This window comes from Chiloscyllium plagiosum, chromosome 41 (assembly GCF_004010195.1).
Source record: "Chiloscyllium plagiosum isolate BGI_BamShark_2017 chromosome 41, ASM401019v2, whole genome shotgun sequence".
Lineage (NCBI taxonomy): Eukaryota > Metazoa > Chordata > Chondrichthyes > Orectolobiformes > Hemiscylliidae > Chiloscyllium > Chiloscyllium plagiosum.
In genome coordinates, this window is record NC_057750.1 from 15,288,857 (window position 1) to 15,312,371 (window position 23,515).

At 42.9% G+C, this 23,515-nt stretch overlaps 1 protein-coding gene across 4 annotated transcripts in view; it reads right to left on the reverse strand.

Moving 5' to 3' along the window:
- The window catches only part of LOC122542881 (metastasis-associated protein MTA1-like), a 100,640-nt gene that overhangs the window by 9,775 nt on the left and 67,350 nt on the right, over positions 1–23,515 (reverse strand). The window contains exons 10-18 of one of the 4 annotated variants that reach the window (XM_043681001.1): positions 22,603–22,791; positions 21,605–21,679; positions 18,560–18,618; positions 17,675–17,796; positions 13,093–13,244; positions 11,249–11,435; positions 4,406–4,495; positions 2,907–3,041; positions 2,347–2,382 (exon numbers count right to left, since the gene is read on the reverse strand). In XM_043681001.1, coding sequence (XP_043536936.1) covers positions 2,347–2,382; positions 2,907–3,041; positions 4,406–4,495; positions 11,249–11,435; positions 13,093–13,244; positions 17,675–17,796; positions 18,560–18,618; positions 21,605–21,679; positions 22,603–22,791 — 1,045 coding nt within the window. Of the gene's footprint in view, positions 1–2,304; positions 2,383–2,897; positions 3,042–4,405; positions 4,496–11,248; positions 11,436–13,092; positions 13,245–17,674; positions 17,797–18,559; positions 18,619–21,604; positions 21,680–22,602; positions 22,792–23,515 lie in introns of all 4 variants that reach the window. The other 3 variants (XM_043680999.1, XM_043681000.1, XM_043680998.1) reach the window with 3 other exon arrangements.

Consider the following 23,515-nt stretch of genomic DNA (forward strand, 5'->3'; position numbering starts at 1 on the left):
ATGAAACTTCCTTGGCTGGAAGGCTCCCACGTGAGATGAACCAATGGCTCAAAGCACAAATCACTCCCAATTGTCAATTTCACCCAAAACAGACACAGGACATTGAGGAAACATCACTGGTACAGTGAAGGACCATGTTTTGAGGTTGGAGCAGAATAGAGGAGATTAACTTGAACCAAGACGCATGATCTGGGCTCCTCGATGCTGACCCTCAAAACTTGCAGGAAGAATCAGATGAAAACAGCACAATGATGAAAGAGGAGTTGCTGAATTGATGGACAATGGTCTGCCTTATGCAACAATGAGCTGCCGAAATTGAGTTAAGTCATTCTTAAATCAAAATACAGTACATTTCTTTCAGACTCTGGATAACAACCAGCTAACAGACATAAGATGACAACCAAGCAGGAAAATGCACTAACACATACAATACAGTGACCAACATATACTTCTGTGGTTTACAGGCAACTGTCCTTCACATTACCGCTGCCGAGGTCATCACGTGGTTTGCAAAGAGTAGGGGAGCTGGTGCCCACTTCATTCAAAAGATTTGAATAGCAAAGTCACTGCATGGTATACATTACACACACAATAATAAACAGCAAGGCAGTTAAAAGCAGTTGCATAAATCATGAGGACTGGGTGCCACTCAATCATATAACTGCCTTGCAGCTTCAATTGTTGTACACATAATGGGTCACAGATCTGAGAAAACAAGTGAGGCATAAGCCAGGAGTATGGCAAACCGATAACACTCCAAAACATCCACAAACCACCTCAAAGAGCCAGGCGAAGATTAATTTAAAAAGCAGCCACAATTCTCTCAACCCCTCACCATCACTGCCAAAATCTGAAATAGCTTCAGGTCTGCAAATCCATCCCCAGCCACCCCAGCATCTACTGCAAGACAGAGTCCATGTTTGAAGCTTGAATCTGATCTTGCCAGCCTCCTATTCTTCATGGTGAAGATTCTGGTTGACTATGTAATTAGTTCCACAGACATCGGGAAGCTGACAACTCATCCCTACTGAGCCAGTTCACCCAAAGAGCCATCCCAGTGTGAAAAGGGCATTGGGCATGAATAGCTAAGCTGTGCTGATCCAGCCTTTGTTTCAGGTACTCTTAAGGACTGTCCCGATTGAGCACTGGACAGAGGCCATGAGCAGAAACTCTAGCCAATCCTGATCCCAGCTTACCCAGAACAATCGCAGCACTTCACTAGCCTCTTTTGACTAGTTACTGCAGCACAAAGTAGGACAGAACCAGAAACTTTCTGGTTTACAGTGCTCAGTATCCCATTTGCCTAGACCAGCCAGGGGAGAGGAAATTCTCCCCTGTGGCCTGACAATTACCAGGAATATTCCTTACTTATTGTGCTGGACTGGACAAGCATCAACTGCTCTGTGTAAGTGATCACCACTTCACTATTAGCTATTCTGCCGAACAGTGTGCAAGAGTGCAGCACAGACATTAGACCAATATTTCTAGGCGGTGCAAGATCCTTGTGACTGAAGTTTTATTGCAGGAACTCTGGCACAAGGACAAGCTGAGCCTGTAATCTGCCAATCTCAGACCCTTCACTTCCACCCTCTGCCAGCTCCTTCTCAACTCTAGAACAGTGGGTGCTTATTTTTAGATTAGATTACTTACAGTGTGGAAACAGGCCCTTCGGCCCAACAAGTCCACACCGACCCGCCGAAGCGCAACCCACTCATACCCCTACATTTACCCCTTTAACCTAACACTACGGGCAATTTAGCATGGCCAATTCACCTGACCCGCACATCTTTGGACTGTGGGAGGAAACCGGAGCACCCGGAGGAAACCCACGCAGACACGGGGAGCATGTCTAGAGCATATTCTAGAGCATGAACACTATAAAAGTGACCTGGAAAAGGTGTCAATCAGGTATGATGCTCATTGTTCAAAGCACAGTACAAATAACACCTCAAAGAAACAACTCTTTCTAGAATTTAGTTAAGGCTGCTTGGACCTATTGAAACTGGGGAGCAGCACACAGTACTCGTGAGTGGAAATACATACTTTAACCACGTGTTCCTGAATGCAGAAGGAATTTGTTCCCATATATTTCACGAAGGTGTCTCTCACTGCATAAACTCAGGTGGAAATATCAGAGTCATTCAACATGCCCTTCACAAGATCCAGCAGTAGCCTCAATGGTGTTTTGGAGTTCTCAAGCTGATTAGCAAATAAATCCATGAGCAGGAGGCTGTTTTGGAGGTTATCAAAGCCGGAAGGGGTAGGGGGTGGTTTGCAAGGGGAGCAACAACACAAAGCACTCACGATGAGCGTGTAGCCGTGAGCACGACTGCGCGATTGTCTTACCCCTAAACGGCATCAACAGACGTTTCTTCATAGTGCCTGGTAAACAAGGACCAACAGACAGTAATGAAGAACATTTATAGAATACCACATACAGTTAAGCTGACACATGACCTAACTGAAGTGAGCAAGGGCGAACCATCTGTAAACTCGTCCATACGAGCTGGAGCTTCTCAGTCACACAAGCACTTCACGCAGTTTGAGCTGCAACATGAGTTGTCAGCGAACTGAGAAGCATGAATGGGAGAACTGTTGGGATATTGACGTCGTGTCAACTCAAGCGAAAGTGTGTATTCTGATTCAAGAAATGGGAATCATTTCAGTTCAATGGTCGAGCGCCTCAAGCTGGGCACCCAAGTCACAATCTTTGGTCTGAAGTCAGCGTGAACAGGTTACTGTTAAGGAGATCTCACGTCCCAATGCCCATCACTACAACTGAATCACCTGCTTCGTGTTTACAGCACAAAGGATGTTCTCAGGAACTACAGCTAAGGACTGCCGAAGTGGGTACTCGAGCTGCCCAGATACCCGTTTATTCTGTATGATATACTGACCATCAATACCATTGTGCTGCTCGTATCCTCGCTTGCCCAGAATAGTTGGAGAACCATGGTTTAAGACAGGGGGCATCTTGGCAGGAGTCACACTGCCTGAATGTACAGGCAGACTGGGAACAGTCTTAACAGGTGGATGGAGCTCTGAAGGGTAAAAAGGAACATGTTTCATAATGTATTCAGTTACAACCCCAGCAAGTCCAAGTCTTGCCTGCTGTACAATTTCTGCTTCACACCAGAGTGTTACCCACTTCATGAGTAAGACGGTCAGACAATACCAAACACAGAACACCTGGCTGATATTTCCCCTAATTAGAAGCAAAACCCTTCTGTAGATGTTGGAAATCTGAAACAGAAAATGATGGAAGTACTCAGGAGTCTTGGCTGAACTAGGGGCTTGTATTTTTTTTGCTATAGGCAATTGCTGGAGAAATTGGATCATGATGCTTAAACAAATTTGAGTAGGACTTTATTGCCAATGGGAGGATTACAGTCAACCTGTTGTTTTGCGGTGGTCAAAGTCAGAAGTCACATGATACCAGGTTATAGTCCAACAGGTTTATTTGAAATCACAAGCTTTTGGAGTGCTGCTCCTTCATCGGGTAAGCAATGCTCCGAAAACCTGTGATTTCAAATAAACCTGTTGGCACTATAAACTGATGTTGTGTAACTTCTGACTTTGTCCACTCCAGTCCAACACCGGCATCTCCACATCATTTTCCTGTGGTGAGACACATGGTTCTTGGATGTGAACCATTTGTCCAACCTTCAGGTCCCATTACTATCTGCTCGTGACAGATTACACACTGCGTCATGGTCAACTCAATTATGTACTTATGGGATGTGGACATGTTGACAAGATTAACATGTTGCCCATCCCTACTTGTCCTTCAAATAAACTTGCGAAGTCATTTCAGGGGACAGTTAAGAGTCAACCACATTGCTGTGGGTCTCAAGTCACATGTAGGATTTCTGAAAGGACAAGTTGGGTTTACTGAGACTAATTTTCAATTCCAGATTTTATTACAGCAAACAATCATTTCAACAGCATCTTATAAACTGGCACCCTTGATAAACCAGTAAAAATTATACACCTGAAATACAGGAAGTTTACTGCATTATCATGATCTCCACGATGTTGGAGTAGTCAGTTGAGAGTTTGAGTAAGAAGGCTCTCTGCCATTAAGTTTTATTTCAGGCAAAAGTTGCATTACTATTCAAGAGATTTATGCTGTAAATAAGGTATAACAAGCAATACATACACCCCCTGCATTACATTTCTATTACGATGTGCATGTTTTTACATTGACTGGAAGGAACTCTTGATCAAGTGGTACACTCCTGGTCCCACAGGTGGTTAATTAAAAGTTTGCTACAGTTGAATTTAAATTATCTAGTGATATAAACACAATGCCACCATTTCCCAGTGAAGTTTGTACAGATGAAACTTGGTACATGAGTTATAAGTCAGTGAACTAGATTGTACATGCGTACATGCGATTGCTTACCCAGGTACTTGACTATGGATTCCAATGACTTCCTGATGAAAGGTTTGAGCTTAATTGCCTTCTCCCCGATTTCTGGAAGTCGAGCAGTGCCTATGAGGTTAAGAATGCAATGTTAGCAGGAGCCAAAGATAGCAACATAGTTGTACTTCAGTTCGGTCAAACTGTGAACCAGGAACCAACAAAACACATTCGTCATAACACACATCAGCAGCAGCGTAATTTGTAAACCCATGACTGGACTAGTACAGATTGCTGAGGGGAAGGGGAGAAGCCAATGATAAAATACATTATTCTGGCATATAATTCTGCAAGTATCTGCACTCAATTATAAAACTCAGGTACGAAAGAATAATCTCATAAATAAAGAGGCAAAACTGGCCCTTTAAAAGTTTTCCATCAAACATTTCAAAAGCTAGGTACAACACTCGTATTCCAATACGCAGACTGGACAGAAATGCAGCTACTACAGAGAAACACCTTGCAAAGTAGTGTTTTCTAAGGAAATATAATTAAACAGTACGGTTTTAATGCTGGGAGGTGGTTAAAATTGAGTGACCAGGAGATGAACATACACAACTTTTAAAGATGGCAGAGGAAGTTGATAAAGTTATGTGGATTCTCTACCTTCTCAATAGAGGAGATAAAAAGGTAGAAGCAAGGGAGTTGCACTAAATTGTTATGGATCACTGGTTAGGCCTCAAGCTCAAACATTCTCCTGAATTCTGGGCAAAATTCTTTTGGAAGGGTGTCAAGGTCACAGCATAACTTAGAGCACAGGAAGTGGTCATTCAGCTCTTCATGTACCTGCCAATTCTCCGTGGAACAATCCAGTCAGTCCTTTAACTGCTCTGCCCCTGGAGTCCAAGTTTGTTTGCTCAGAGTGGTTGTCCAATTTCATTTTGAAAACAGTCATGTCCATTTTCACTAATTAATACTTAGTGATTTTTAAATTGACGGGATGTGGATGTCACTGGCTTAGGCCAGCATTTATTAGCCACCCCTAATTGCCCAGAGGGCTGTTAAAAGTCAACTTTATAGGTAGCAAGTTCCAGGTTATTACCACTTAACGTGGGGGGAAAAAAATTCTTCCCAACACTGCCCCTGCATCTCTTGCCCAAAATCTAAAATCAGCAAAGAGGGGATTTTGGACACTGGTGCCAGGGATAAGGGACCTGGACTCTGTGGAGATAGGAGGAGTTGGACTCGCTCTCCTGTTAGGACAGAAAGTTCAGAGGGATTACATCTCTCCTCCAAGCCACACACCATCCTGACTTTGAATTATATCGCCAGTTCTTCACTGTTACTGAGTCAAAATGATCGAGTTCCCTTCCACATAGAACTGTGGGTCTATCAACACCCATGGATTGCAGCAGTTCAATAGTGCAGCTCATCACCACTTGATCAAGGTTCTTACTAATTGGCAATAAATATTGGCCTTACATTCCTTGAAGAAAAATTTGACAAGTTCAAATTCCTCCAATTAGGAATGGTGGAACGCAACTTAATAAATAAATCAATATTTAAAGTTCATTCACGGGATGAAGGTGTCACTGACCAGACCAACATTTATTGGCCATTCTTAATTGCTCAGAAAGCAGTTAAGAGTCAACCACATTGCTGTGGGTCTGGAGTCAACTATAGGCCAGACCAGGTAAAGATGGCAGTTTCTTTCCCGAAAGGACATGAGTGATCCAGAGGAGTTTTGCTGACAATTGGCAAAGGATCTTTAGACTCTTAACTGGCAAGACTTGAACTTGGGTCTCTGAATTACTAGTTCAGCAATAACACCTCCAGGTCATTGCTTTCCAAGTAATGATAACCATGAAATTCTGATATAGAGACTAGCATGGTTTGGGGAAGGAAACTTATCATTCTTCCCCAGTCTGGGCCTTATGTGACTTCAGATCCACATCAATAATCATTTGACTGGTCCTCTGAACTGGTGCAGATGGGCCATAACTAGGGAAGGGCAACAAATGCTGCCCTTGGCGGTGACAGCCCATATCCCATCAGTGTCCTACACCTTATGGAAGAACTAATCAAAACACATTAGTTTCCAAGAAAGTGTGAGATATCTGAAGAACTGGAGAAAACAATTCCTTGTCAGAACTTTGAGGGAGCTCAGAACCGTATAAGAACAATATGGCCCTGCCTGCAGTATGACTGCAAGGTTGTATTTTATTAGCACCACAATCTTTACTGAGCTTTAACAGGGAGCAACACTTACTTGCACATTAAAACTTGTAACTTCTATTAAACACATCCCCAATCCTGAGTCTCAACTGTCAATGGCAACAGACTGTGAAATGAATCTCAGGGGCAAGGGGAATCATGGTTCATAGGTAGGCCAACAGTTTTCAATAGCTGAGTGGCATTTAGGAGTTGCTTGAAGTGACAGAAGAGATTTCAAAGAAAGCATCTGTCCTCGCATTGCATACATGTGGTTTCACCAGTCCTAGAGTTCAACAAGGTTAAATGAATCACAAACAGCAAAACATGCAACTTAGACGGCATTGATGAGGGTGACTACGTTAATCACAGTGTTGTAACAATATGATACTGGTGCACAATTCGGTGTGGAGTTGTTTGAGAGAGAGTTCAGACCCCGAGTGACAATGGTAGACAGGTACAATTGGAGTCCTGGTCACCATCTCCTGAATGCTGAACTGACCTCCTGTTTCTGCTTTGCTGTTCAGGACCAGCTGCTTGTTGTTAACACCCATCAACCAACTTGATTCAAATGTGATCACGGTAATAGAATATAGAACAATACAGCGCAAAACAGGACCTTCGGCCCTTGATGTTGCACCAACCTGTGAACTAATCCAAGCCCATCCCCCTACACGATCCCATCATCATCCATGTGCTTGTCCAAGGACCGTTTGAATGTCCTAATGTGGCTGAGTTAACCACATTGGCAGGCAGGGCATTCCACGCCCTTACCACTCTGAGTAAAGCACCTGCCTCTGACATCTGTCTTAAGTGTACCACCCCTCAATTTGTAGCTACACCCCCTCATAAAAGTCGACATCATCCTTGGAAAAAGGCTCTCACTCTCTACCCTATCTAATCCTCTGATCATCTTGTATGTCTCTATTAAATCCCCTCTTAGCTGCCTTCTCTCCAACGAGAACAGACCCAAGTCCCTCAGCCTTTCCTCATAAGACCTTCCCTCCAGACCAGGCAATATCCTGGTAAATCTCCACCGCAATTTTTCCAATGCTTCCACATCCTTCCTGTGATGCGGTGACCAGAACTACACAATACTCCAAGTGCGGCCACACGACTGTTTTGTACTGTTGCAGCATGATACCACAGCTCCAGAACTCAATCCCTCTCCCAATAATACCAAACACACCGGATGCCTTCTTAACAGCACTATCAACCTGGGTGGCAACTTTCAGGGAATTTGTGTACATGGACACCAAGATCCTTCTGCACTTCCAAGCTACCAAGAATCTTTCCATTGCCCCAGTATTCTATCTTCCTGTTATTCTTCCCGAAGTGAATCACCTCACATTTAGCTGCACTGAACACCATTAGCCACCTTTCAGCCCAATTCTGCAGTTTATCCACATCCCCCTGCAATCTGCAACACTGTCCACCACTCCACCAACTTTAGTGGCATCTGCAAACTTACTAACCCATCCATCTCTGCCTGCATTCAAGTCATTAATAAAATTGACAAACAGCAGTGGTCCCAAAACAGATCCTTGTGGCACACCACTAGTAATCAGAATCCAGGTTGAATATTTTCCATCAATCACCACTCGCTGCCTTCTTACAGAAAGACAGTTTCTAATCCAAACTGCTAAATTACTCTCAATCCCATGCCTCCACATTTTCTCCAAACGCCTACCATTTGGAACCTTATCAAAGGCTTTACTGAAGTCCATGTACACCATGTCAAATGCCCTGCCCTGCCCGCATCCACCTGGTCACCTTCTCAAAAAACTCAATGATGTTTGAGAGACACGACCTGCCCTTGATGAAACCATGTTGACCATATCCAGTCAAATTGTTGCTTGCTAGATGATTATAAATCCTCTCTCTTATAACCCTTTCCAAAACGTTTCCTACAGACATAAGGCTCACTAGTCTTTAATACCTGGGTCATCTCTGCTACCCTTCTTGAATGGCACTTTGCAATCTTCCAGTCCTCTGGTACTAAACCTGTAGACAATCAAAGATCAAGGCCAAAGGCTCTGCCATCCTCCCTAGTTTCCTGGCCCAGGGGACTTGCACACCTTGTAGAATTGATAACACCACCTCCTTACTAACCTCAATCCTTTATAGTCTCACAGCCAGTGTCTCAGTCTTCTCCTCTACAATATTCTCCTTTTCCTGAGTGAAAACAGATGAGAAATAGTTGTTTGCAGCTCTCCGATCTCCACAGGGTCCACACACAACTTCTCACTTCTGTCTTTGACTGGCCCCATTCCCACCCTAGTCATCCTTTCATCCCTCACATGCCTATAGAAAGCTTTAGGGTTCTCCTTTATTCTACCTGCTAAAGACTGCTCATGTCTCCTCCTTGCTCTTCCTAACTCTCTAAATCCTTCCTAGCTAACTTGTAACTCACCATCACCTCATCGGAACCATCTCATCTCAACATCACCTAATCCTCGCTCTTCTGCTTAACAAGAGATACAATTTCTTTAGTAAACCACAGTTCTCTTACCTTATCACTTTCTACCTGCATGACAGGGACATACCTGTCAAGGACACACAATATCTGTTCCTTAAACCAGCTCCTCATTTCAATTGTCCCCATCCCCTGCATTTTGCTATCCCATTCTATGCCTCCCAAGTCCTGCCCAATCGCATTATAATTGCCCTTCCCCAATCTATAACCCTTGCCCTGTGGCATGTACCTATCCCTTTCCATCGCTAAACTAAATGTAACTGAATTATGGTCACTCTTCAAAGTACTCACCTACAACTAAATCAAACACCTGACCTGGTTCATTACCAAGTACCAGATCCAGTGTGGCCTCCCTTCTCGTCAGCCCTTCGACATACTGTGTCAGGAAACCCTCCTGCACACATTGGACAAAAACTGATCCATCCGACGTACGAGAGTTAGAGCATTCCCAGTCAATGTTAGGGAAGTTAAAGTCCCTGTAATGACCACCCTGTTCCTTTCACTCCTAACCAGAACCATTTTGCTGATCCTCTCCTCCACCTCCCTGGAATCTGCGGAGGCCTACAAAAAACTCCCAGTGTGACCTCTCCTTCCCTGTTTCTAACCTCAGCCCATACCACCTCAGTAGGCGAGTCCTTGTCAAAAGTTCTTTCAGCCACCGTCATACAGTCCTTGACTATCAAAGCCACACCTCTCCATCATTTACTACCTTTCCTGATCTTAATGAAAGATTTAAACCCTGGAACATGCAACATCCATTCCTGACCCTGCTCCATCCATGTCTCCGAAATTGCCACAACATTGAAGTCCCAGGTACGTATCCATGCTGCAAGCTCACCTACCTTATTCTGCACAGTCCTGGCATTGAAGTAGACACACTTCAAACCAGCTTCCTGTCTGCCAGCACACTCGCGTGACTGAAATCCTGCCCATGTCCTCCCTACTCACATCCATCCATACATTGGAACTACACCACAGGTTCCCATCACCCTGCTGGTCTTGTAGTTCAACACCAGTTTCCTGCACTATCCCCAGTTTCAAAATTTAAAAATCTCAATTTCAGTCCTGAATATGCTCAATGATGGAAACCTCCATAACCATCTGGTGCAGGGATTTCTAAAGATTCACTATTCAGTGGGAAACATCTCAGTTCTAAATGGCCTCTCCTTATATTCTTAGACTCCAATATAAAATAAAGAACTGCAGATACTGAAACCTTAAACACAAACAGAACTGCTGGTGAAACTCAACAGGTCTGGCAGCACCTGTGGGTACAAAGCTGAGTTAATATTTCGAGTCCTTCGACTACTCATCAGGTAAAGAGACTGCACAATACTCCCAAATATGATCTCACCAAGGCTCTATATAATTGCGGCTGAAAATGTGTTGCTGGAAAAGCGCAGGTCAGGCAGCATCCAAGGAGCAGGAGAATCGACGTTTCGGGCATGAGCCCTTCTTCAGGAAGAAGGGCTCATGTCCGAAATGTCGATTCTCCTGCTCCTTGGATGCTGCCTAACCTGCTGCACTTTTCCAGCAACACATTTTCAGCTCTGATCTCCAGCATCTGCAGTCCTCACTTTCTTCTATATAATTGCAGCAAGATACCCTGGACTCCCAAACTCAAGCCCTCTTATAATAAAGGCAAACATATCATTTGCATTCGTAAGTGGCTGCTGAATCAGAATGTTAACTCTCAATGATTTATGAAAAGAGCATCCAAGTATTTTTGAAGCTCACTATTTTCCAACTCCTCTCTATTTAAGAAATACTCTATTTTTGTTTTTCCTATCAAAGTGGATAAACTCACTTTTCTCCATTTCTGCCAAATTTTTGTCCACTCACTTTAGCTTCCTCAAAAAGCAAACAAAATCAGAACATACAGTATCTCAAGCTTGTTCTGCCATTCAATAAGAATAGGGCTGATCTGACCTCACCCCAACTTCAAGCATGTATCGGTTTCAACCTTCCATATGTTGAGCGAGGCCTTGGAAGGATTTGAACATGTCAGAGAATTTTAAAACTGTGCCAGACATAAACAAGTGTCTCAGTGTAAACGGGGGATGGAGAAAGAGTCACATGCAAGTAAGGATACGGGCAGCGAAGTTTGGATAGGCTGCAGTTTGGAAGAGTTCAGTTACAGTATTCAGCTAGTGGCCAGTTATAGAGAAGAAACCCATTACATTTCTGGAGGGACTCACATTCTGCTTTGATAGCCGCACTGTTGATTGGTATGAAGGGTCGCCGTGCTGCCTGCCGTGGGCGAAACAGGTTCTGACAGAAATACCGTGCAATTTTAGTGAGTCTCGTTGTCTGAAGACAGAATGCCTGCCGTGTCTTCAGTGTAAACTTGGGGTTGGCATTTTTCACCCAATACCCATGGGGATTCTATAAGATAAGAACAGTCACACAGTTAGGAAACACATTCATCACTGCACACAATACAGTTTATTTATAGTTTCAACTCTGCAGTTCGCATTAGAAGTTTAAAACGTGGAACAAAATAAAAGCATTTCAGCCTCTCCCTCTGTAGTTCACATCGAATCCAAGGATAAGGTTAATGCTGCAGAAGCTTCATTTTTAAATCTATCCATAAGAGAAACTATCAAGACTTCAATGACATCGTACATTCAGAAAACAGTGACACAGCCAGAACAATAAAAAAGTATAGTAAAGCAGTTGAATAGAGGAAACCTAAGCTTTCAAATTAGGCAGGCAGGCAGGATGAACAAATCTATGGGAATGGCCATAAGAACAGTAGGTAAATTGTCCCTCAGTAGTACAGAACTTGAGTAATGCTGAAAAATGCTGTTGAAACCTTTAATTGGGCACTAATCAGGGCAAATGCAAGGAGGTCAAATTTCAGAGATAGCAACAATTTATACTCATGAGGAAAGCTAATTGGTTAAGTCATTGCCATGGAGGCTTTCATTTTCCATGCTTTAAAAGGTCTGATGCCAGGAGATTGTTTATTTTACTGCAGAGGCCCCCGTGTAGGAGTACATAGAGCTACTATGAGTGAGCCATAATGAGTTCAAATGATAAACTTAAATTGGTTGTTCATGAGTCAGGACTTTTCAGCAAGTGCTGCCCAAACACAAAATCACATTGAAAGTCACACATCATGTTCTGAACTTGGAAAGCACAGGCTGGAATATGGACAGCCCTCAGTCTATTGCAAACAGTCCAAGGGCATGCTGCTTGATATCACTGGTTAGTTATGGTCACACGTGGCCTAACAAGATTATTATTTCAAACATTCCCTTGGGCTATTTGTAACAGGCTGAGAATTGTTCATACACAACTTGCCAGTGCTTTCAAAATTAAAAGCACTTCTACAGACCCTGCAAATACTATCTTCTGTGCAGAGATCTTCCAGGGATCTCACCAATTGCCTGCTTCAAGATGTAATGCCCCACTCCTGGCCAAGGTCAACTTGAAAAGCAGGTTTAAACCTGAAGTTTCAAGTGCAAAAGAATTAACAATAGGAAAAAATGGGCCAAATAGCAATACAATTCAGTTCCATCATAAATTAACCAAACTTCCAATCTCACTCTCCCAAAGTCTCTTACCCGGGTCTGTACTGGCTGATGTATGGCAGTGCCTAATAACATTTTACAAGTGTTGGGCAGAAACATCTTTCCAATATTCTCACCTTTACCTTCCCTGATTTGCAAACATGAAACTGTTTTTTTCCCCCAACTACTGTACACTCCTGAGTCACAGTTACTTCAGTTTTCTAGGAAGAGAATGTCACTTCACTGAAGTCAAACAAAACCCCTCATTACAATCTCAATATTGCCCCTAAAATTTCCTTCCGTCAGGAACACAAGAACAAGAGGAAACCATTCAGCCCATTGATCCTGCCCCACATCTGCGCGCACACACACACACACAATACCCCTTGTGCCATTAATCAATTACGACCTTGAATCCGCTCAACCAATGGAATTTCCCACCCCCAGGGCACTGTGGAAGCTCAAAGATTTACTGACGTGAAGAAATTCCTTCACTAATGGCTTCCCTGGAAATTGTAACATCTTACCGAGCTGTTACGGTTAGGTCCAGGTCTCTCACCCTCCAGCCTCGTTGGCATCTTCAGGCCACCATATTTCTTCCAGTAATTCCAGCAAGCTGCGCACAGTCTGCACTGCATATTCGGAGGGCCCCATGAATACCACTGGTATGACTGGGTTGCTAGGGTGTTAGGGGAAGAGGAAAAACAAAAAAAAAAGCATCAACCTGTCTTGAGTGGTAACACATCACTGACTCTGGGCACTTACACTGATGTTTAAATACAACTCAGCAAGTGCTAGCAATTGCCATTACACGTGCCCAAAGTGACTGGTTTAGAAGGCCAGAGTTCCACTTTAGGAGGGGAGTCAGTGTAGTTTTGGAATGGTTGCCTGATAAACAGAAATGAAAAACTTGAACTTTCAAAGTTTGCATCGTCAAAATGCTCTGGTCGCATACAAGAATCGTTTAAGGCAAGCCATCAATATGTGAATGATACAAATACTGGCAAGCATGCATTAAGGGCAAGATAGCAATAACATCCCCCTAGAAATATCTTGAATATTAGTTGGATTAAATACAGTCATTTGGTAGTACAGCACCAGAATGGAGTTGAAAAGAGAAACAAGTTGCTGAGGACTTCTTTCTTGCTCACTTCAGTACAAATGCAAGAATGCCAAATTTCAAACAAACAATCTCAACAATTTATACCAAGAGGGAGTGAGTGCTGAATGACTGATTGAGCAATATTTGCTGTCCAGTTGCAGAATCGCAATTGTTATGGACCAGACCAGATCCCCTCAAAACATTTCAAGGAGGTAGCCCAGACCCTAACTTTGCTCGTTGTTTCAAGCAGATGTAAAATGGATATTCCATAGAACAGAATAGAATCCCTTCAGTGTGAACACAGACCCTTCAGCCAACAAGTACACACTGACCTTCCCAAGAGTAACCCATTGAGACCCACTCCCATCCTATATTTACCCCTAACTAATGCACATCATTCATATATCCCTGAACACTATGGGCAATTTAACATGGTCAATACACCTAAACAGCACACCTTTGGATTGTGGGAGGAAACTGGAACACCCAGAGAAAACCCACACAGACACAGGGAGAATGTGCAAAGTCCACACACAGTCACCCAAGACTGGAATCGAACCCAGGTCCCTGGCGCTGTGAGGCAGCAGCGTTAACTACTAAGCTACCATGCTGCCAAGAGAGGTTGGAGAGAATAGGCTGGTCAAACCACTTAGTTTTAAACAAAACAGAATTTATTTACAAGAATACTACATGAAACATAAACAACAGAAAACAGAATACCGAATAACTCATCCTATCCGAAAATCCAACAGATCATCCCACCTTAATGATGCTGTTCCAAATACTTGCCATAATCCCCATGAACACCCCTTGCGATAAAATGTAAAATAAAACACAAGTTCTTACAGGTCAGAAGTCAAAGAAAGAGTACCAGCCTGGACCTACTCCTGTGGGTCCAGCAGTCATTGTTACACACAAATGCTGAAAATAAACCAGAGAGAAGCTGAACTGGGAGAACTGGCCACACCTCTTTCACAGTACAAGTCTTTTTTAAAGAAAAACTTGAAAGCCTTATGCCTGAGGCAGTCTCTGTTAGCTATTATCAACTTGGTGCTAAAACCCTTCAAACCTCCAGACTTTTCAGAGTCTGTGTCATTTATGACCTCTGGGAAAAAACAACCAAGGACTTCATAACCTTGTTAAAGGAGCAGCTTCAGCGTACAATTAACAGATGTTTTATTTTGGGTTTAACAAGCATGGGTTGTCAGAGTATGGTCTGCACTCTGCCTAATCCTTATACTAACATACACAAACAACCAATTTAAGATAACTAATTGAGCTTGTAACCTTTCTCATTCACACTTACTAGAAGTGACATGCATTAATAAACTGGAATCTGCTATCTGCAAACAAAAGGAATACGTTCTAGTGTCTTGTATCATTGAAAATACTTGGGGGGGGTACATACTTCCCTACTGCTTTCTCCATGGCAACACTTCAGCCAATCAGAGTCAACTTGCCAAGCAATCAGTCCCTTTTCTGCTGTGCTATAAACTGTCTGATGGTTTGCAATTTGGTATTCTTGCATTTATCCGAGTGCAGGTCAAAAAGTGCCAGAAACAGGTCTCTCACTTCAGCATTATTTGCATCTGTGGTCATCTTATTAAGAAAGTCTTGATATTGAGTCCTGGTGGTTGCAGGGTTCCTAAGTGGAAAATGCAGTGATGTTCTTCCAGCTTAGTTGAGCCTCACTGGAGCAAGGTGCGGGAGCAAGGGGCACAGATAAAGTAATTGCTCAGGATGCTAGATAAGGCTGCAGCAGAACCTAAAAGATACCAGAGGCAGATGGATGGACCACTTACCACTTCAGGCAACAAGGTTGAGTAAAGTACAGGTAAAACTCTCTCTGGGCAGGTACAGCATGGGTTGGCCACAGAAAATGTTTCTCTCTGCTGGCTCATTTAACAATCCCACAGAAACTACAATGAGGGTTGAGTATGAAGTAAAGCACTTCAAGACTGCTGTAGAAACTCGTTCCATTCAGCCTCAACCAAGAATCCCCCATGAAATGAATGCTCCAGCCCCAATCAGACAGTATGTTGCCTCCATGTTTGTTGGTAGCAACTTTAGCCTATAACCACTCAGAAGTAGTCTAAGTAGCAACCAAACATAGCATCCCTTACAATCAGAAGACAGAGGAGGCATTTAGTCACAATGTGGTCTCCTCCACATAGGGAGATGCAATCAGAACAGGCAACCATTTTGCAGAACACTTATGTTCTGTCTGGAAAAATGATCCTCAGCTTCCAGGTGCTTGACACTTCAACACACCACCATGCATCCTGGCTAGCAATTCCATTCTCAGGCCTGCTGCAATGCTCCACTGAGGCTCAGCTAAGCTGGAAGAACACCACTGCATTTTCCACTTGGGGACCCTGCAGCCACCAGGACTCAATATCAAGTTTAATCATTTTAGATAAAACAATGGACTACAGATGCTGGAGGTCTGAAACAAATACAGATGCCGCCAGACATGTTAAATTCTCCAGAAATTTCAGCTTCTGTTTCAGTAATTTTACAATCTGAACATCTTTTATGTCCCTTTACCCTCCCACCACATAAGAGGCCTTATCATTACATGGGCTGCTTTCAGCATATCCAATCCATGTTTACCCATATCTCCTCCCCATTATCACCTTTTCTTTCTCCTTAGCATAATATCATTCATCTCTTGGTCTCCTTAACTGTTGTTCTCCCTCTGAGCTCTATCTCTGCCTGGTACCTTTTAGCCAGCTCACCCTGTCTTCAGCGTATTGCACCGCCTTTGCCTAGGTATATCAATAGGAAGGGTTTAACAGGGATATGGGCCAAATTCTGGAAAATGGGACTAGATTAATTTAGGATATCTGGTCATCATAGACACATTAGACCAAAAGGTCTGTTTCCATACTGTACATCTCTATGACTCTCAGTGCTGAAGGTGGGTCACTGGACTTGAAATGCTAAAACAGCTTTCTCTCCACAGATTTTGATTTGATTTATTATTGTCACATGTACTGAGATACAGTGAAAAGTGTTATTTTGCATGCTGTACGGGCAGATTGTACTTTACAAAATGCATCAAGTAGCAGAACAGAGTGTAGAATAGTGTTACAGCTACAGAGAAGGTGCAGAGAAAGAGATCAACATAACATTTGAGAGTTCTATTCAAAAGTCTGATAGGAGGAAGCTGTTCTTGAATCTGTTCATATGTGTACTTAAACTTTTATACCTTTTGTCCGACAGAAGAGAATGGGAGAGATCTTTGATTATGTTGGTCGTTTTACAAGGCAACAGAAAGTATAGATGGGGTCAGTGGATGGAAGGTTGGTTTGCATGATCGACTGGGTTGTGTTCACGACTCTCCAGTTTATTACAGTCTTGGCAAGAGCAGTTGCCATTTCAAGCTGTGATGCATCTGGATAGGATGCTTTCAAGAGTGATCTATAAAAACTGCAAAGTGTCTTTGTGGACATGCTGAAATTTCCTTAGTCACCTGAAAATGCTGTCAGACCTACTGAGTTTCTCCAGCAATTTCTGTTTTTGTTTGAGGCATTCTGAGTTCAATTGAAAATCAATGCATCAGAGGTGAGAGGTCTCTTCCTGATTCACTACACTAAATTGAAAAGAACTCCCAGCCCCAAGGGGTTCCTGTAACTTGCATTAGCATGCTGGTACCCCAAATCTTCATAGCAAGGGAAATACTACACAAAGAATCAGTGGCAGGAGGTTAGAAGAAGTGCCCAGAAGTGCAATTAGCAATGTCTGAGTTCAATCAGGTGTCAACTAGCTATTCTACCAGGAACTGGTACCTGATGTCTTGCCGAAAATAATCCTGCACTGTCTGTTAATAGCTTGGATGTGGGATTGAACCAGACAGTTTACCAGAGCCCAAGGGCCTCCAATCCTGTTCACTGGCCAAGCAAATTCCTAAATGCGTGTGCATTTTCTGCTCTTAGACACATTACAAAATGGCATTTATACCATCAGCAACGAGCACATAGGGAACAGCAGTATGGTCTACTTACTGTAGCAGCTCTCACAAGCCCTGCCAGCTCCTCCATTCTGTCCTGGGAACCCAGCTCCATTCACCATCCCTGGTTTGCTGACTGCGTTATTCACATTGATCTGGTTAGGGTTTGGTTTGTTGCTAAAGAAAATAAAAGTGACGAAAATTGAAAGCTACAGACAGGGTGATGGCGTCTGATTAGCATGACACCACATCTTGCACAAAATAAATCTCACTGCTGCAAACTGGTGATGTGGATCTTACTTTCAGTCTCTACAGTTGCAAACAGAAAAACAATGCTCTTAACGGCTGAGCTGCCAAAAATCACAAATATACTGATCAAAAAAATACCAGTCCCGAAAGAACGGGTACGAGATGGAGAGCAGACAAAACAACTGGTTCAAACAGGCTCCCCACAACAAACCACCCTTCTGACAATCATTACTGTTCACACATATAGAAAGATTACATGGCTAAGGAACCCATGAAACTGTATTCCAAGATGCAAGATTCAGAAGAAACAAAGAAAGAAAATTTAGAGTCAGTAGAAAGATTTTGCAGGTAAGCATCTACTCGCATTACAACATGCAATAATATTTAAAATGGATCAGTGTCTCAAAAACACTATGAACTCCAACTCAACTGTTGAGAAAGCAAGGATGTCACCAGCAAGTAAAAACTGGACCATAGGTTATTTGACACGCCCTCCACTTAGAGAACTTGCAAAATGTTATTAAATAACTTGTGTTAAACCGAACATAGAATTATCTGTCTCGTGGGTGTGAGTGAATTTTTAAGGATTTCAGACTAGGATTAGTGGCAACTGTTACATTTCATTACAGCTCTTGACAATGACACCTCATTCTTTTTCCACTAAGATGACAAAATATGTGGGAGTACTTACTAGTTGGGGATGTAGACCTGTTTTAGTCGACTCTCTGCTTCAGCTGCTTTCAAACGTTTCTGTGAAAACAGAATGGTATTGGTTAGCCAGCACACTCTACTATCCCTTCCTTACTGATACTTTATTTCCTTTCTCCTTTTGAGAGATATGGGCATAGCTGACAAACCAGTATCTGGTTCTCTTCTCTCATTGCCTTGAGCAGAGTGTCCATTTCAGAGGCAGTTAAGAGTCACAACACAGGTCAAGTCAGGTACTGATGGCAGATTTCCTTCCAGAAAGGACACGGGTGACCCAGTTGGGTGGATTGTTACAACAATGGGCAATGGTTAAGTGGCCATCATGAGAAGAGCTTTTAATTCCAGATTTCATTGGATTCAAATTTCACCATCTGCCATGGTGGGGATGTGAACCCATGACTCCAAACTGTTAATCTGGGATTCTGATTTTTTGTCCAGTGACATTACCACGACATCATGACCTCCCCATGCATTAAAAACTCAGATACATTTGGAGGGCAGATTATTCTTCAAAATGCCGCTGCTCACAGCCTTGGACAATAGCGCTTGGGATCCATGAAGATTTAAATCGCTGGATTCTATATCCACAGGACATCTGTACCAAAGCACCACCACATACATATATATTGCTGCAACCCCTGCTGAGCTTCACCTTGATAGGTACCTGAGAAGGATATGAGGTACCTGACAGAGTCAAAACGACTTGCACAGGTAGAGTTGGGACAGCTGTTTTCTCTTTGGTCTGCATACTATGCTGCTGCGGTGCAGATTTTTAATTATGAAAGCAGTAGTAAGTCTCTCCTGTAGTAATTCACTCACCATCACAGAACAGCAGCTTAGACTGCCTCTGCATCCCTATGAGGAGGAACAGAGGGAAGCAAAAAAAAAAGCTTCCTGTGAAGGTAGGAACAACCAAAAAGTGGGACCAGAAGTGGGACGGGGGGATCTTGGGGCTGCCCAATGCAGAAGAAGTAGAAAAATCTGACTATCCTTGCATTGCGATCTTTTTCCCATATCTTGTTTGACACACAGGAATATTCAACGATCAGACTGAGCCCAAAGTCCATTCCCAATCCCTCTTGAATCCCAAAACCCACAGCCTAATACCTCCTGAGCTCCAAAGACCCACTCCCTACTCCACCTGAGCAAAGATACACACCCTGAACCTCAAAACCTTCTTCGCCATTTCTAAACTCAAAACCCCCTCCCTGATATACAGTCCCATATCACAGGTTGTGACGAATGACTTAAGATGTTCATTTGGGGCAACAGCAATGACAATGGTTTTGCTCACAGGTGAGTACAGTTGGGAAGTAACAGTAAATCACAAAGTACACAGCATGAAGTGCCAACACCACCACACCAACCTAAAAGGAACAGCAGTCCCATCACTAGCACAGCATTGCTTGAAAATGGTGATAGTACAATTCCAGCTGCAGAAAGCCGTCAAACCTTTGTAAGCGGACGATGGTGTTACACAGGTCAGTACTAGTTTTAACAATACTGGTTGATGAAATAATATCGAGACCTCCAAGAAACTGGAATTGCTCCCATTGCAGATATATGAATGGAAATGCTCAAAATGGCAATAGAGGAGATGAGGGTCAGTGACCAAAAGAGACAGATTTATGAAAACTGGCAAAATAACCAGGAGGAACTTCTTTATCCAGATAATGACCTGCAAGGAGCTGCTTGAAGAGGTGTTAGATACAGATTAAATGGCGACTTTCAAAAGGAGACTTTGATAAATATTCGAAAGGGAACAAATCTACAGGCCTATAAGGCTAATGGGATCTAATGAGTAGGAGTTATCCAAAGATTATAAGAAATTGGAGTCAGCCATTCAGAGACTGTCGAGCGTGCTCTGTTGTTCAATAAAAGACCCGATTGCGGCCTTACTGCCACTTTCCTGCCTGCGCTCCCATTAACGCCTAACTCCCAAGTTGATCAAAAGTCTGTCTTACTCAGGCATGAGTATATTTGGTGACCCAGTCTCCACTGCTTTCAAAAAGGAACAGAATTCCACACACCCTGGAGTTTAGACTCAGCCTGCCCAGCCTTACCTTTAATACACCCACTCTCTCAACTGCTCCTGACAGATAACCTTCAAACAAAGAGGATATGCAAAATAATATGCAATTTCTTGGGTGTTGTTTCACAAATACAGAAACGTAGAAGATAGGAGCAGGAGGCGGCCATCAGGCCCTTTGAGTCTGCTCTGCCATTCATCATGATCATGGCTGATCATCCAACTCAATAGCCTATTCCTGCTTTCACCACAGAACCTTTGGTCCCATTCGCCCCAAGGTGTTTTAATTAGCTGTCCCTTGAATACATTCAATGTTTTGGTATCATCTACTTCCTGTGGTAATGAATTCCACAGGCTCACAACTCTTTGGGTGAAGAAATGTCTCATTTCCTTTCTAAATGGTCCACTCCAAATCCTCAGACTGTGATCCCTGGTTCTGGATGCACACACGAACAGGAATATCCTCCCTGCATCTACTCTGTCTGGTCCTGTTAGAATTTGGTAAGTCTCTAGGAGTTCCCCCTCACTTGTCTGAACTCCAGCAAAAACAATCCTAACCTAGTCAATCTCTCCATAAATGTCAGTCCCACCAGCCTGGTAAATATCCTAGACACAACTAAGCCAGATTTCCCTACTTAGATCATCCACCTCCTGGTACAAAAGAACATCCCACTCACAATCCTAATGATTTCATGTATTTACACACTGTCTTTTTGTGATTCACATACAAGGACACCCTGATTCCTCTGTACCTCAACGCTATGCAGTCCCTTATCTAAGTACATTACCTGTTCATTCTTCTCCATTACATCATATTAGGAAGACCAATGCATCAGAATCACATCATACAACATTATGGCTTGAGGGTGGGATTTGGTAACAATGAGCCAAATAAGCCGTGACAACAACGAAGAAGCCAGTCAACTGGATCACGCCAGGCAGTGAAGATAGCTGCTTTATAGACAATGTTCAGTACCATAAAGGCACAGAATCATTTACCTGCTGTACATATCTGTCAGTTGTTTTCCACATGTAATAGTATTCAATTATACTGGTTAATGATTTCCACGGAAGCTGCAACAAAGAAAAAGCATTTCTGAATCTTGAATAACAATAAAATTCAATGTTTCCAACATTATTCACTCACTAGACAGTTCACCAAAATCCCTGCCATGTTTATATATACCTGAACTGGAAGAGGAGGTCTTGACTTCATTCAAATGGTGGTGTCTCTGATATTACAGTCATAGATTATGCCACAGGTACTGAAGTACCATTTGAACGATAACTTCTGATTACCATAGCCCCAAAGTCCACAGTTAGTGTGGAAATGAGAATACCAACGAAGCTGTGTTGGCTGGAAAGGTTTTCCTGATTAAGCAACCTCACATTATGCATGTTAGTGATGCTCTGTCTCTACAGGACATCAACGTGCACTTTAGTCACACCAAATTGGGGCATAGTGTGTAGCTGCAAGAATTCAACTTCATATTATATCTATAATGGTGAAGGGTGCAGAACAGAAATATAAATTCCAAAATGGTGCTTTGGACCATATGCAAAACTTTGTTTGCCCCCCATATCCAATTTTACTATACAGCATTTAGCCCCAGCACACTACACTATTCGCATCTCGTTTTCCTTTCAGAATTTACATGTCTCCCTCAGTGTACCTACACTTCTCCATCAGCTTTAAGGGCTCTTGGTTAGATAGAATATGGTTTATTTGACGCTGTACCCACAAACAGTGCCACACACTGGTAAAATAAAGACTTGCCCAATATTTTCCAACGGAAGTGCAAAGTCAGTGGTTAAACCAGCTCCGTGCATCACCCAGGAATTCAGAGCCGACATATCAACACTTAAAGCAAGAGATGTCTCATTCAAAATAGATTTAAGGATTTAATTAACCTCAAGCAATAAGATAGTTACAGAACTCAGACTTAAAAGGTCTTCTCCTTGGATATTCATTGTTAATAATTTCAGGCTATACTCACAAAGTCTTGTCGAATGTCACTAAAGTCCTTGCCATATTTTTCTAGGGCCTCCTCAAACAGATTGGCTTCAGAGGCTGACCATTCCTCCATCTCATCCCGACAGAGTACGGGCCCTCCCTGCGGCACCAACGCTGAGATTGCCTTCGACACATCGTAGTTGTTTTTATGTAATGTGTCCATTGAGTGAAACTGCAAGCAGACAGAATGAGAGTCAATACTTCCATCCACACAAGACAACAAATGTGCACCTACTCAGTTACAATATCCCCTCAGCAGGACAAGCAGCACAAAAAGTTACAATGACCCCCTGAGCACAGCAAGCAACATGCAGTCAGTCTGCAAAGCTCAGAATATAAAGTGTTCTGCTACCATGCCAGTTGTGGACAGAGTAAATATATAAGTTGGTGCTGGCCAAATGGGTTGCTTGTTCTGGTCGAGTTCATGGAGTGTTAAGAGTCATGTGTTGGACTTGCACTCATCCAGGCTAGTGGGAAGTATTCCATCACACCATGACCTGTGCCTTGTTGGAGGAGGACTTGCTCTGGGGTGTCACGAGGTGTCTTACTTGGTGCAGGATTCCTAGTCTCTGACCTGCTCTCATACTTATATGACTAGTCCAGTTTAATTTCTGGTCAATGGTAACTTCCAGGACTCTGATGGGGATTCAGCAACAGTGATACCTTCGAATGTCAATATAGTTAGATTATGTTGTTGGAGATTGTCTGGTATTTGTGAGGTTGAAGTGTTATTTGTCATTTGAACCCGCCCAAGCCTGAGTGCTGCTTATAGACATAGATGCATTCAATACCTGAACCATCACAAAGGGTACTGAATATTGTACAACCATCAGGAAGCATCCTACTTCTGACTTTAATATACAGGGAAGGTAGCTGTTGAAGCAGCTGAAGACAGG